This window comes from Sciurus vulgaris, assembly GCF_902686455.1.
Source record: "Sciurus vulgaris genome assembly, chromosome: 17".
In the NCBI taxonomy this organism is placed as follows: Eukaryota; Metazoa; Chordata; class Mammalia; order Rodentia; family Sciuridae; genus Sciurus; species Sciurus vulgaris.
In genome coordinates, this window is record NC_136478.1 from 56,437,729 (window position 1) to 56,452,653 (window position 14,925).

Consider the following 14,925-nt stretch of genomic DNA (forward strand, 5'->3'; position numbering starts at 1 on the left):
AGACAGATGACGTTTGACCGGCTACTCGATGGACTAGGTAACTGAGGTGCCTGGGGACATGGTGTACCACCACCTATTGCTACATAGCAAATGACCCAAAACTTAACAATTAACATGAATTATGTCTCGGGTGGTTTCTGAGAATCAGGACCTGGGGAGCAGCTCAGCTGGGTAACTTTTGCTCAGGGTCTCTCGAGAGGTTGAAGCTTTTGGGCTGTGCGACCTCGGGCGAGAGGATGTGTCCCCAGGTCCATGCATGTAGCTCAGGCTGGCCGGGCTCCTCCCTGGCTTTGGCGGAAGGCCTCAGTTTCCCACTACACGGACTGCATAACTGTCCTCAGAACGTGGCAAGCAATCCAACCAGAAAACGTCAGACAGAAAAAAGGGAGACAGAAAGAGAAGCCAAAACAGAAGGCACGGTCTCTCGTGACCTGTTGGCAGACTGACATGCCATCGCTCCTGCTGGATCATTTTGGTCATGCAGACCACCCTCCAGTACAGCGTGGCAGGCAGCTACGTGGAGTGTGAGCACCGCCCGGGACCCCCAGTGAGTCGGGTCTCACTCGCCCCCTCCCAAGGCCCCGCCCAGCTCTCTTCCCATTGGAGCATCAGGTTGAGGTGTAGGATTACGTCATCCAGACCGATCTGGGTGCAGATGGAGCCCCTGGTGGCCTGTGAACTGAAGACAAGTCATCCGTCACTGCACACCCAACACTCGGAGGTGGGAGGGGCACAGAACTGCCGCTGGCACTCCTATTCAAACGGGGAAAGAGGGAGCATTCAGGTGTCACCGGTCCGTGGCAGTTTCGTGGTTCCTCCTGGCAAATCTTGGAAGTCCTTGGCGAGGACTCCTCCGTGCGCGTCTCCGGGGCTTTCTCTCCACGGCTCTAGGTGCCGCCCTCTGAGCTGCTGGCTCCTCACCCAAGTCACTTCTCCTTCCTCATAGACGGTAACGTGCAGCCAGGCACAGGGGCGCATCCTGCGATTCCAGCAACCCAGGAGGTTCGGCAGGTTCAAGGACAGCCTGGGCAACTTAGCGAGACCCAGTCTCAAATTCAAAAATTAAAAGGGCTGGGGATGTGGCTCAGCGGTAGAGCACCCCTGGGTTCAATCTCCAGTCAAAAACAAATGTAAAGAGTGACACGTATTCACAGCTCAGCAGCTTTCTCAACCTGCTTCCTCTGTCTGAAATTTGGGTGGTCCAGGAATACCAGCTCTGTTTTACGGAATGAAGTGTTGCCCAATTCAAAAGAATTGAAAATGAAGCCAATTTAGATCTTTAAACAAAAAGAAAAAGGAAGAACTTTGGTGATCCAAAGGTCTCTTTTCCTCTAGTACCAACTCTGTCTCTTCCTTCACCCCTGCCACCCACACTACTGGGGATTGAACTTGGGGTACTCTACCACCGAGCAGCTATACCTCCAGCCCCTTTTTATTTTTTATTTTGAGACAGGGTCTTACTGAGTTGCTTGAGGCTGGCCTCCAATTTATGATCCTCCTGCGTCAGCCTCCCAAGTCCCCGGGATCACAGGCATGCACTACCACACCCGGCTCCATCTCTGCCTCTTTCAGTCCCAGCTGACACGTGTCTGTTTCCATGGTTGTCTTTAGAAGACCTTTGTGGGTCTGCATGGGTCTCTTTGGAGTTCTCTCCAGTAGTCAAAAGCAAACCCACAAGTCCCTTCAAAATAAGCCCTTCTCTCCCTTGGCCCTGCTGAGAGGGCTAAGTGACAGAGTCCTGAGGTTCAATAACGGGTCTGCTGGGTGAGTCCTTGAGCTCTTTAGAGTGGCCTTGTCTTACTGAAGGGTGGTCAAGCATCCCCTCTGGTCTTTCCATGGTTTTACCAGAGAACTCCAGTCACACCCTGAGCTGCTGCTTCAGCCCCTGCTTTTCTGGGCCTGTTTCCTGGGGTCTTTTTTTCTGGGCCCTTATAGGTTCAGAAACCACTTCTTTTTTTTTTTTTTTTTTTTTTTTTCTTTCTTTCTTTTTTCTTTTTTCTTTTTTGGTACCAGGAATTGATCTCAGGGGCACCTAACCACTGAGCCACATCCCCAACCCTTTTCTTATTTTATTTTGAGACAGGATCTCACTGAGTTGCTTAAGCCCTCGCTAAGTTGCTGAGTCTGGCCTTGAACTCACGATCCTCCTGCCTCAGCCTCCCAAACTGCTGGGATTGCAGGCATGCGCAACTGCACCCAGCTCTATCCATGACTTCTGACAACAGTTGAAAGTTTGGGGGTCCCCACGGCCACTCTCACTTCAGACCAGCAGGCTTTCCATTCAGAGAGTCCCCTGGCCTCCCTCAGGTTTCCCTTGACAATCACGCATCACTCCGTAACCAAGAGACTCTGGGGAATGCAGCCGTAGGTGAGTCATCTGTGTGGTGCAGACAGCTACACGCCTAAATTCCACAGCGTACGCGGTACCCGTGGCCTCGAGCTCCTTGGGCCATGACCAGCAGCATGAGATTGAATCAAGCCCAAGAAGATCAAAAAATCCTGCCAACCCTAGTGTATGTGAGGCACTGCTGATGTAACACGCGTGCCATCTTACGGCAAGCTTTCTTTATGTGCTTATCTATCTATCTATCTACTTACCTATTTATGTAGGGAATGGGGTTTTGATTTGTTGCCAGGCTGGCCTCAGATCCCTGGGCTCGCGTAGTCATCCTGCTTCAGCCTCCCAGGTAGCTGGGCCTCCAGGTGAGTACCACCATACCTGGCTCGGCCGGCCTCTCTCCTATGTAGCAGTAACATGCTCTAAAGTGACAGTTAAAGGTATACTGGACTCAGTAGTTGAGCCAGCAGAAGAGGCGTCTGACATCACCCTCAGGTATCACGTCCTGGACACGAGGGTTTGTGCTCAACTTTCATGTGACTAGGAGCAGGGTGGGTTGTTTCCACCAGCGTCAGGACAGACATGGCCACTGGCAGCACCCGGGCATTACGACGGCTAGTGTCACTAGGCGGGAGGAACTTTTCAGCCACATTATGACCTTATGGAGTCACATCACCTATGCAGACAAACCATTGTTGATCAAAACTTCATTGTGTCGCACACACCTGTGCTAACAGCTGTAGGGGGTTGGCTTGTTTGTTTTGTTTTGTTTTTTGGGTTTTGGGTTTTGGTGGTTTGGGGTACTAGGGATTGAACCCAGGGGCATTTGCCCACTGAGCCACATCCTCAGCCCTTTTTAGAGATGGGGTCTCGCCAAGTTGCTTAGGGCCTTGCTAAATTGCTGAGGCTGGTCTTGAACTTGGAATCCTCCTGCCTCAGCCTCCTGAGTCGCCTGGCAACAACTGGCAACGACTGTAGTTTTATGATGGCAAAAGAATACAAATCAGAACCAAAGGAGGAGTTGCTGGAGGTGGAATCCGGGACTGGAGGGGTCCCTGTTGGGAAGTTTTCTTGTCCTTAGGGACACATGACCCTCCTGGCAACATGCACGCTGAGTCTTGCTGACCCAGAAAGTCACCCACTGAGGTCTCATTAGCTGGGCACGATTGACTGAGTGATCGCCCACATCATTCAATTCAATTCCAGTGCACCCCCGCCTCCCCTGGAGGTCAGGCTGATTCCGCGTGGCCCCAAGCCCCAACTCGAGTGACATGTTGTTCTTTCTACCAGGGCCAGCACCCTGTCTATCATGGCCATCTCAGCAGCACAGACTCTCCTGAGTCAATTGTTTGTATAAACCATCAGGTGCTCCAAGGTGAAGAGCAGGCACGGCCACCACTTGGGAATCCAAGTGTACCTCCCAGGCAAGACCTCACTTCAGAGAAAGTCAGTTTTCTTTCTTTTAATTTTTTTTATGCAGTGCTGGGGATGGAACCCAGGGTCCCACACAGGCTAGGCAAGTGCCCCAACACTGAGCCACACACCCAGCCTGAGAGTTAACGCTTCAGCACACAGAGATTGAGAATGTTCCAATTCATATTTGAAAATCCCTGTCCCTTCACGTTCACCCTCTCCTCCTCAAGCTTCTCCGTCTCCTCTTGCCTTTCCTGGAGCGATGGGAAGGCCTCAGGTGCCCCAGCGCTCTGCTGCTGACCTCCTGGGCCCTCCCCCCGGCTCACCAGTTACATTTTCTACTTTCCCCGCAACTGCAGGCAACAGTGTTGCTCAACTCTGGGCCGCTGAGCAAGAAAGAAACCCTCTCTTCCTCCACCTCCTGTACCCTGCTCCTCTCTCCCTCCGCAGCCCGCGCACGCAGCCACCAGGGTTCAGATTGTGACGGATCCTGTTTTCAAAGCTGTGTTAACTTTTTGTCACCGTGACCAAAATACCTGACAAGAACAACTCAGAGGAGGAAAGATTTATTTTGACTCACAGTGTAAAGGTCTTAGTCTGTGGTCAACTGACTCTGCCAAGACACCATGGTGGAAGGACATGGGGGAGGAGAGCAGCTCAGCCGGTGGCAGCTGCAGGGCAGGGAGGGATCTGGACCATGGAGATGATGGACCCGTCCAGGCGTGCCCCAGTGACCCACGTCCTTCAGCGAGGTCTCTCCTCCTCATAGTCCATCCAGCTGTTATGAACTAATCTACTGATGATCCATTATCAGTGGGTAATGCACTGGTGAGATCAGAGCCCTTGCAATCCAGTCACCTCTGACTGGCCACCTCAGGCACCGTGCTGTCAGCACGTGAACTTTTGGGGGGACATTCCAGGTCTGAAAGTGCTTAACAAACGCAGTTTCAGACTTCTCTGACTCACGGTCCTTCCGACCCCTGCCCGGTTCCCAAGCCCCTCCTGTGTGGCAGATTCTTGTTCATGGCAGCACCCTACTCTCAATATCAAAATCTTGTGTCTACTTCTGGGTCATCAATGACCCCACCCTTGGCGGTTAAACACCATTCGCATTTGTAGCTCCACCTAACTCTTGAGGGTCTGGGATCTGGGAGCACTGAGCTGGTTTGCTCAGGGTCTCTCCTAAGGCTGCGATTATCAGAAAGCTTGGCCAGGACTAGAGAATTCACCCACTGGGCTGTTGGCCAGAGGTCTTAGTTCATTGCCTTGCGGGATGGGGGTCTCTCCCTAGAGCTGGTCATGAAGTGATGAGAGAGAGAGAGAGAGAGAGAGAGAGAGAGAGAGAGAGAGAGAGAGAGAGAGAGAGAGATGGCAGCCACCATGCCTGTTATAACCCAGTGTGGCAGTCACAGGTCACCTGTTGTCACCAGGTCCAATCACTGTGCTAGGGGACTAGCTAGGGTGTGGATCCCAAGAGAGGAGCTTGGAGGGCTGTCTGTGCCTGACCACCAGATAGCCCCCGTACCCACTGTGCAGATGGGGACACTGAATCTCAGGTGCCTGGCCTCGGCTGTACAACTCAGAGGTGGCGGAGCTGAGACTCCATCCCAGGTCCGCTCAGGTCCCAGGCTCACACTCCTAACGCCCTCCCGCCCCCCGCAGGATGCCGAGGCTCTGGACTTGGAGATGCTGGCCCCCTACATCTCCATGGATGACGATTTCCAGCTCAACGCCAGCGAGCAGCCACCCAGGGCCTACCACAGACGTCCAGGAGGGACGCGGCGGCCCCGCGCTCGGAGCTTCCACGGCCTGTCGCCCCCGACCCCTGAGTCCTCTCTGCTGCCCCGCTGGGGGAGTGATCCCCGTCTGAACTGCTCCAGCCCCTCCAGAGGGGACCCCTCGGCATCCTGCCCCGCCCGGAAGAGGTGAGCCGTAGTTAAGGGGGAGCCAGCAAGGGTAGAGAGAGGGTCTCCGCCCGCCTGCCTCACTCCCCCTTCAGACTGTCCCATGCCAGTCACCCCACCCCCACCCCCACATGCTCCTGCCAGGCCCTCACTGTCCTCAGCAAAAGCTAGGTCTATTCCAGACTCTGCTTTTACCTGGGCTGCCTTCTGGAGCACCTCCATGACTCTCATTGCTAACCCCAGTCCCACCTCAGCTGGGTTCGCTCCTTTGCATCATATCTCTGACTCAGCGACAGTTTTCTCATGGTAACACGTGGGACACACCTGTAATCCCAGACATTCAGGAGACTGGGGCAGGAGGACTGCAAGTTAGAGGCCAGACTCAGCAGCTAAGCAAGACCCTGTCTCACAATATAAATAAAAAGGTCTGGGCATGGTGGCCCACCCCTGCCACCCCAGGGATTCAGGAGACTTAGGCAGGAGGATTGCAAGTTCAAGGCCAGCCTCAGCAGATTATCAGGGCCCTAAGCAACTTAGTGAGAACAGTGAGACCCTGTCTCACAGGAGCTGGGGACGTAGCTCAGTGGTAAAGCGCCAATGGGTTCGATCTGCAGAGGGGGATGGGAGAGGCATTGCAGCACTATCCAACAAAGTGTCTAGAACTTAGTTTCCTAACATCCTTGAGAACCTGAGATGAACTTGTGTGTGTGGTGCTGGGGGCGGAGCCCAGGGCCTCACCCGCGACAGGCAGGTGCTCTACCGCAGAGCTTCCTCCCCACCCCAGAGCCTGCAGAAGGCTGTAGACTCTTTCCTAAGGAAATTCACACCCACACAGAATTTTGCATATGATCTGGGGGCCACGTCCCCTGCCACCAACCTTAGATCACTATCCTCTGCTGTCCAAACGGCAGCCATGGCATGTCTAGTCTCCAGAGAGGTCTCTTCTCTATCCTTCTGAGACGTCTATGGATTCATTTCCATATTGCCCAGGGCTCCCAGCTTGGGGATGGTTATACAGTAGGTGCCTAATAAAGACATACTAAATGAAGGAAGGAGGGAATTGCTGAGCATAGTGGGCAGGTGGACAGATGGACGAGTGGGTGGGTGGTGCGTTGGGTGGTGATGGCTAGGAGTTGGCCAGGTGGGCAGTCGCTGGGTCGCTGGGTCGGGGGTAGGTGGGTGGAGGTCCTGGGGCAGCGCAGGGATGCTCGCCCTGCCTGCACAGGTGCGGCCCCTGCCCAGGCCTGCTGTGTTCTGAGCACTGCCTGTCGTTCCCCAGGGCCCTGGCCCAGAGCCCAGAGGACGAAGGGGTGGAGCTGCTGGGAGTGAGACCCCCCAAACGGGCGCCCAGCCTAGAGCCCGAAAGCTTCCTGCTGCCTCCCCTCAGCCTGGTATGTTTGGGGACTGGTGGGATTCTCGCCCCCTGGGGACGTACAGCTGGGAAAACCAGAGAGGGCCGGGGCCAGCTGCAGGTCACGCCGAGGATCCACGGTCCCGCTGAACCAGCCGTGACCTTGTAGTTCTGCTCTTGGGTAGGAGAAGGTGCTGCAGATCCATGATGCCTGCCAAGAAGAAACGTTTCGCAGGGTGAGGGGAGCGGTGCGGGTGGCCAGCGCCAGCACGGGACCCTCCCAAGATGGGAACGGGCCCCAGGCTTGGATTCCTGGTGAGGGGCCGAGAGTCTACCCGTACAGCCAGGCTGGCTCCAAGCCCGGGTCTGCCACCTAGTTCCCGAGAACTTGGGCAGGTGATGTTACCACCCTGACCCTCAATTTCCTCCTTTGGAAAATGGGACTGGTGACGTTTCGCAGGACTGCAATGAGGATTCAGTTACATCAGGCCCACAGATGACGGCGGGCCATCCCTGACGTGCACACAACTGCACTGAACCAAAGCAGCCTCCCCTACAGTCCCCTTGCCTCCAGCCTGGCCCCCACTGTCCACACTGCACAACAGCAGAGTGTCCTTTCTAAAAGCCTGCCTGGACTGTGTCCCTTCTACAAGGCCTCCTTCTGGGACCTTCCAAGGCTCCCTCGTGCCTGGAGAAGAGCTCTCTTGGCCCTTGATCTGTGAGGGGTGTGGTGATAGTATCAAGTGCTTAGGTCTGTTGAGCACCTACTGTGCACCATATGCGGACTGCGCTAGGTGCCTTGCGTGGTTAACCTGGTGATCCCATGTCTGCTCTTGAAGCGTGGTTGTCATGATGCACACTTATACACAGGAGGTCAAGCGACTTTCCTCAGAACTGGGCCGGAGGGAACTACCTCAGATGGGATGTTGAGGAGAATTGATTCACAGGTTGTTGGGGGGGGCAGCGTGCAGGGGGATCCAGCTGGTGCAGCGCTGTCCCTGGCCAGGAGGTGACAGGGCTGATCCCTGGGTCCCAGAGAGAGCAGGGTCCCCTGGTGAGAGCTGGAACCTTCCACGGAAGGACGCAGCCAACCACAGCAACCCAGCAGGGAAGCCACTAGAGGAACACGTCCCCTCTCCTGCCCCCCACAGCTGGCGTCTCCCGTCAGCTGAGCCCAGTGGGAACCACAGCAAGGTGACGCCCCGGGGCACAGAGGAAGGGGAAGAAGGGAGGAGGAGGTGGCTCTGGAGGAACACAGAGGATGTCTGGGACAGTGACTTGCCCATAGTCACACAGCTGACAGGTGGCCCCTGGACCCCAGCAGTGCCCTTGACTGACCACTGTGCCCTCCTGCCCCCTTGGACGTGTACGATGGCAGGCGGAGATGGTGGTGATGATGGCCACTTCTTCTCCCTCCCTCAGAGTTTCCTTCTGACGGGAGGAGCAGCCCCCAGGAGCCAGCAGGACCCCGCCACCCGCCTCCTGGACATGAACGTGCCCTTGGGTGAGTTGTGGCCTGGGCACCAGAGCCCGGGTCCCCCTCCAGCTGGGAGGAGCCGCCTCTTGAGTGGTGGGGACTGTCAGGGACGGGAGGCGGCTGCTCTGGAAGGAGGAACAGCCCTGTCGAGGTTGGGCCCCTGGCTATCCCCAGCCTGCAGCGTGGGGGTCAATTCCGCTTCCGGGAAGCTTCGGTTTCCCCGTCTGTCGGTTGGGGACCGGTTGCCATAGTTCTTACCTGAGGGAGGTGATTCGAGGACCCAGGGAGGTGCACACCAGCAGAGCATCACACAAGACCCGCTCAAGAAACGTCCCCCCTCGTGGCCACGGTGGTGGTGCTGACCCCGCAGACTCTCCACAGAGCGGGACGCTTGATGGTGGTGTTATCACCGTCTCCCAGGGAACTATCAAAAGCTGGGCTCTCCCCAACATCTCCAGGCTTCATCCTGGGGGTCTTTCCAAAGCCTGAATCTGGCCCTGGCCCTCAACTGCTCAAAGCCCTTCTGTGGCTCCCTAGTGCTTTTCAGAAAAAGATTAAGCTTCTCACTTTGGGTTCGAGTCCCGTCAGGGCCTGGTTGCTACCTCATCTCAGAGTGCAATGTCCCATGTCCACCACAGTCTCCGCCTTTTGATTGACACCTTTCTCCCCTTTTTTTTGAACCCAGAGATGCTTTAACTACTGAACCACATCCTCAACCTTTTTTTTTTTTTTTTAATTTTTTTTATTTTGAGACAGGGTCTTGCTAAGCCTCTCAGACTGGCCTCAAACGTGTGCTCCTCCTGCCTCAGCCTCCCAGGTCCCTGGGATTACAGGCATGCCACCACCACACCTGGCTTAATTGACTCTTCCTCACACCTACACAATGTGCCAGGCACTGTCCCAGGTGCTGGAGAAACACTGGGGAAGCACGTGGACATCCCAGCCTTCACGGCGCTGTGAGAGAGAAAGACCATAACAAAGAAATAAATGCAATAAAAAAAGTGGAGCAGAGCCCGGCACAGTGCTGCTGCACATCTGTGATCCCAGCTAACTCAGGAGGCTGGGGGAGGAGGATGGCAAGTTTGAGGCCAGCCTGGGCAACTGAGTGAGACCCTGTCTCAAAATAAAAGTTTAAAAGTGTAAAAGATAAAAACTGCATGTAGGAGAGAAAGAGCTCTGGGCAGGCTGGGGCTTCAGGTCAGAGCCGGCCTCACGGAGAAGGTGATAGTGGAGCAGAGACCTGCAGGAGTGACCCTGAAGATTTCTGAGGGAAGAATGTCCCAGGAAGGGGGACCAAGAAGTGTTAAAGGTTTTCGTGGGAGTGTCCCTCTCTTATTTGGGGAATAGCAGGACCGATGTTGCTGAGGCGGAGAGATAGGGGAGGGTGGCTCACACGGGGCCTCTGGAGGGCGCTGCAATGACTTTTAAGTTCTCTTAATGACTTGAGAGGCTGCCTCCGGGCCTTTGCACATCCTGACTCCTCTGCCAGGAATGCTTTTCCCAGAATTCTTTGCCTAGTTACCACATCCCGTAGATCTCAGATCAAATGTCGCCCCTTCCCCAAAGCCCTGCGTGACCTCAGGAACTCAGGTCATACAAGGCCCCTTGTGACACTGGCATGAGTGTCCTTGTTTGACCACAGGCCGACCCCTCCCTGTGGGTCTGCACCCCACAAGGGCAGGGCCAGGGCTGTCATGTTCACTGCTGTGCTGCCCTGTGTGCATGGCCAGGTGGGGGCTGAGGGCTCACTCTGGGCCTCGCTTTGTGCTAAGTCCTGGGTGCACGTGATCCCATCGGCTGCCGGTCTGGAGGGTCAGCTTTGCTGCTCCACCAGGCACACTCCTGGCACCAGTAGGTGCTCAGTCAGTGTGTTTCGGATGAGCCACTTTCGGTGCTCCGGTGGTGTTCGCCCGTCCCCTTCCCACGTAACACACCAGCACCAGCTGTCCTTCAGAGGACTTCCCGTGAATTCACTCGATGACTCCCCCAGAGGCCCCTGGAGGGGGTACTACTATCAGCCCCTTTTACAGATAAGGGGACTGAGGCCCAGAGAGGTGAAGTCACCTGCCCCAGGTCACCCAGCAAGTAAATGGCAACCCCTGGATTCATAGGAGGACGAGATCGGGGTTTTTTGTCTGTTCAGTCCCGTGGTGCTGAGGGTCAAAGCCGGGCTCTCCGCCACTGAGCCCCACCCCCAGCACAGAGCTACTTCGGAACCCTAAGAGGGGAAGGCAGGTTGGCTGACTCTCTGTCTCCCCACAGGCCTGGGCCCCTCGCTGCTCTCTCTCTACCCAGACGAGGACCCCGTGCAGCCCAGGAGTCACTTCCAGGCGGCCGCAGGCTTGGCCCAGGCCCGCTGAGCCAGCCCTGCCTGTCTCCCTTCTCCCGCCTCAGAAAGGACCTCAGCCACACTCCACGCCTGCAGCCAACGCACAGGATGGGGGCCTCTGTCCTCGGAGGCCCCGCTGGCCTCGGGCCTACCTCAGCCCCCACCCCTTTGCCGGCACCCAGTCTGGGGGCTCGGGGTGGGCTCAGCTCAGTGACCTCTGGAGGGGTGTCCGCCCCTCCTCCACCTCTCAGGACTTCCTCTGGGGTTCTGGCTACCTGGTTCCCTCACTTCCCTTCTCCAGAACTCATGGCTTTATTCTGAGGAATCGGTGGGCGGGCTGGGGTCAGACCTGTGCTTCTGGGCTCCCGGGAATGAGGGTGACCACAGTCGCATCTCTTTCTGTCCTTCTTTTATTATTATTTTTATTTTTGTTGTTTTCGTGATTTGGTTTTTAATCACTATGAATAGCCTGGGATCCATAGAATGTGGGACCCTGATGGTCCCCACTCCTCGGGCGGCAGTGGGGTGGGAAGCTCGGGGCAGACCCCAGGAACTCCACCTCCCGAGCTGCCCCCCAGCTCTGCCGGCACCGGGATGTCGGCTGCCGCAGCCTGGCCAGCACAGCAATTCCATCTGTGGTCTTCCTATTTCAGAGGGAGCCTGGAACTTCCTCTGCTTCCAGACGGGTTCACCTCCAGCCTCCCCTGGCGCTGGACCAGGGCCTGTGGCCTCCTCTGAGCCTGGGCTGCCCAACCTCCAGCATGCTCTGCGGGGGACCCCACACCCTCCAGAACCCTCTGAGTCCAGATCTCATGCCTTTGGCTCTTTCTCATACTCCAGCTCGCAACTTCCTGATTCTGCCTGGTTTTAAGCCTCCCAGTCTCCAAAGATCCGTTCTGGGTCACACAACCGCTGACTCCCCAGCTCCAGAGCCTATGAGCACCTCTGGGACTCTGGTTCTGGAACTCGTTTTGTAACTTCCTCTGTTTTGGTTTTTTGGTGGTTTGGTTTTGGGTCCTGGGGATTGAACCCAGGAGCGCTTAATCACTGAGCCACATCCCTAGCCCTTTTAGTATTTTAGTTAGAGACAGGGCCTCGCTAAGTTGCTGAGGCTGGCTTTGAACTTGTGATCCTCCTGTCTCAGCCTCCCGAACTGCTGGGAGCCACCACACCTGGGCTTCCTCTGGTTGTGGACCCCAGGACTTCCAGCTTCCTTGGTTCATGTTTTTCTGACCTGAAATATGTCTGTTTCCAAATCTTGACCTCCCAAGTTCTAAGTCATCTGAGCTGCAGACATCACGGGGCCCAGCTCATTTCTTCAATTCTACACTCAAGACTCACTCTCCCCTTTAAGAGGAGTGCAGTGAGTTTATGTCTTGATCTGGTACCAGCTGTCCCAGAGCCAGGTGCCAGCTTTCTCAGGTTCCAGACCTCATGACCTCCACCACTCACTGGTTCTAGACTCTACAACCTCTTGACCTTGCAGCCTTCAGGATTCTAATGGTCTGTGACCTCTGGTTCTGCAAGTGTCTTCTGACTCTAGATGGCAGCCCCTACGTGCCCTTGGTTCTAGACTCCGTATTTTCCAGCTCCCCCTCACTCTAGATCAGATGACTCCACCTTGCGGTGTGGGTCTAGAACTCACCTTCACACATCTGGTTGGAGGCCTGTGCCTCACACATTTCTCTGGTTCTGGCCCTTATAATCCCAACTCCTCCTGATTCTGGATCTCATGATTCCAAAATCCCTGTGGTTCTAGAACCAGGTCTTTGGCTATTTTCTAGTTCTGTCATTACTCTATAAATCCTTCTGGTTCTAGGCTTCTCAGCTTCCACCTGCCTTTGACTTCAGACCCAAATTCCTCAGTTCCTAGAACTCAGCTTCCCAGTGCTTCTGATTCTAGAACCTAGCCTCACCCTGTAGATTGCTCTGGTTTCAAATCTTACAACCCCTGACTCCAACCTCCTAACTGTCCTGCCCCGCTCCCCCAACTTGCACCAGCTCCCACCCTTGGTCTCCAGGCTTCCCAGGCCAGCTCTCTACCCTCCAGGCCCTCTGCTCGTGAAATTCGAGTTCAGGCCTCTGGTGTCTCACCTCCCTGAGATCTCCCTGTCCTAGAAGCCCTTTCCCTCCCCACCCAACCCTCCAGATACACACTTACCTTGACTCTACCCCGGGTGCCTGGGGGCTCATGACCAGCCGCATAGGCCCACGCACAGCATTTCAGGGGAGAGGGGAGGGGGGCCAGCTCTCTGCCACCAGCTGGGTGTCCTCCTGCCCCTTCAGCTCCCTTCTCAATGGTGCTACTCTTGATCTCAATGGTGCTACTTTTCAGGCAGGGGGTGGCCTGTCCAGACTGGTGCTATGAGGGGAAAGGATCGGACAGGTCTGACCCCTCCCCTCTCAGGGGGTGACGTGAGCCCTCGAGGAGGGAGCTGTGTCGGGCTAGGGAAGGAAGAGACTCTGGAACCCACTAATGTCCCTGCCGTCACATAAAGACCTCGCCTTGGTGGGCACCCGAGCTCCGTGCACTGCGTCATCTGTGGGGTGACTTCTGGGGGACCCTGTGTGTGAGGGAGCCTGCACTATGTGGTCTGAATGTGGGTGTCTGGTGATGTTGTCCTCCTGTATGCATGTGTGAATCTTGATGACACAAGTCTATGAACCTGGGATGGGGGGCATCATTCCTCCTAAGTGCATATGAGTCTCGGGGGAAATGATTTGCCGTGTGTGTGTGTGTGTGTGTGTGTGTGTGAGAGAGAGAGAGAGAGAGAGAGAGAGAGAGAGATGGAGATGCTGTGTGCTTGCATGGGGCTGCTGGACATCAGTTCCAGGAACCGATGCGTGTCTGTGACATGACGTTCTCGAGGAAGCGTATGTGTGCTCGAGACTGTGAGTCTGCAGATCCGTGTGTGGGAAGATGTGTCTGTTCTGTCGCGTCTCTGTGCTGTCACCCTCATACCACGCTCCTGTGTTCCACGTAGGACTCCTTTCAAGGGAAGGAAACCCCGTTCAAGCCTGTACTTGCCGCCACCCCCCTGCCTCAAATGCCTTCCTCCCCTCAACTGCAGATCTTGCTTAAGACGCCCTCTCCTCCAGGAAGCCTTCCCTGCTGTCCCAGCTGGACAAGGTCTTCCTAAATCCCCTGACACCCCCCTCCAATGCGACACAACACATCGTCCCTTGCAATGGAATGAATAGGAAAAGTATTTAGTCTGTTCAGTCCCTCAGCCAAATACAGTGCTCATATAATCTCATCAAACCTCCTCTAATCCTATGTGATGGGCACAATCAAACAGATTCAGAGAGAGTGATCACTTGCCCAAGGTCACACCGCCTCAGCTGTGTGAATCCATTCTAAACTGGCTTCAAATTCATTAGGGCAAAGCACCCCCCAGAAAAAGAAAGAAAAGAAAAATTCACGAACACTCAAGAAATTAAGAGCAGGGGAATTGAATGAGGCAGATCCAAATCCTGCCTGTCACTTCTCAGTGTGCCCTTGCCTATGTAGGTTGATCCCTACAAACCAGTGTCCTCATGTGTAAAATGAAGATGATGTTAGCAGCTACCTTCTAGGGTGTGGCTGGCTGTGGTGGGAGAGGTGAGTCAAACTGATGGGATAAGAGGTTTGGGGATGGGACAGATTATGCTTCCAAGTGGGGAGTCAGAGCAGAGCTCTAAAGAACTTAATTGCTCCAGTTTGCCTGCGTGGAGGCCCTAGGTTTGGAAAAGCTGGACAGAAGATAAAGTGCATAGGGGTTAAAGGGGGCGGGACCTGGAGATGTTGCCTGAGGCAGGACTGTTGGGGGGGGGGATCTCTTGGCTGCTCGGGAAGAGTTTGGGTCTTCTCCTAAGGCCCACTGGGAAGCGATGGAAGGCTGAGGGGTATCTTCCAGTCTTACAGCGATTTAGAAAGATCCCTGTAGCTGCCATTTGGAGGGTAACCTGGAGGCTGCGTGCAAGCGGCAGAAGAGGCTGAATGAAGCTGCAATCGAGGCAAGAGAATGCAAAACCAGCATGACAACCAAGATTCAGCAGGATCCGGGGAGCTGAATACAAAGAAGGGAACGAAAACGATGCGACAAAATCGAGGCTCCTTCGGGACCCGCGGAT

The 14,925-nt window shown here is 55.3% G+C and overlaps 1 protein-coding gene across 2 annotated transcripts in view; it reads left to right on the forward strand.

The window, feature by feature from the left end:
- The window catches only part of HIF3A (hypoxia inducible factor 3 subunit alpha), a 30,717-nt gene extending 17,318 nt beyond the window's left edge, over positions 1-13,399 (forward strand). For both annotated transcript variants that reach the window (XM_079117421.1, XM_079117422.1), the window contains exons 12-15: positions 5,414-5,676; positions 6,935-7,046; positions 8,429-8,510; positions 10,746-13,399. In XM_079117421.1, coding sequence (XP_078973547.1) covers positions 5,414-5,676; positions 6,935-7,046; positions 8,429-8,510; positions 10,746-10,843 — 555 coding nt within the window. In that variant the 3' untranslated portion in view covers positions 10,844-13,399. The remainder of the gene's footprint in view (positions 1-5,413; positions 5,677-6,934; positions 7,047-8,428; positions 8,511-10,745) is intronic.
- The last annotated feature ends 1,526 nt before the right edge of the window (positions 13,400-14,925 follow it).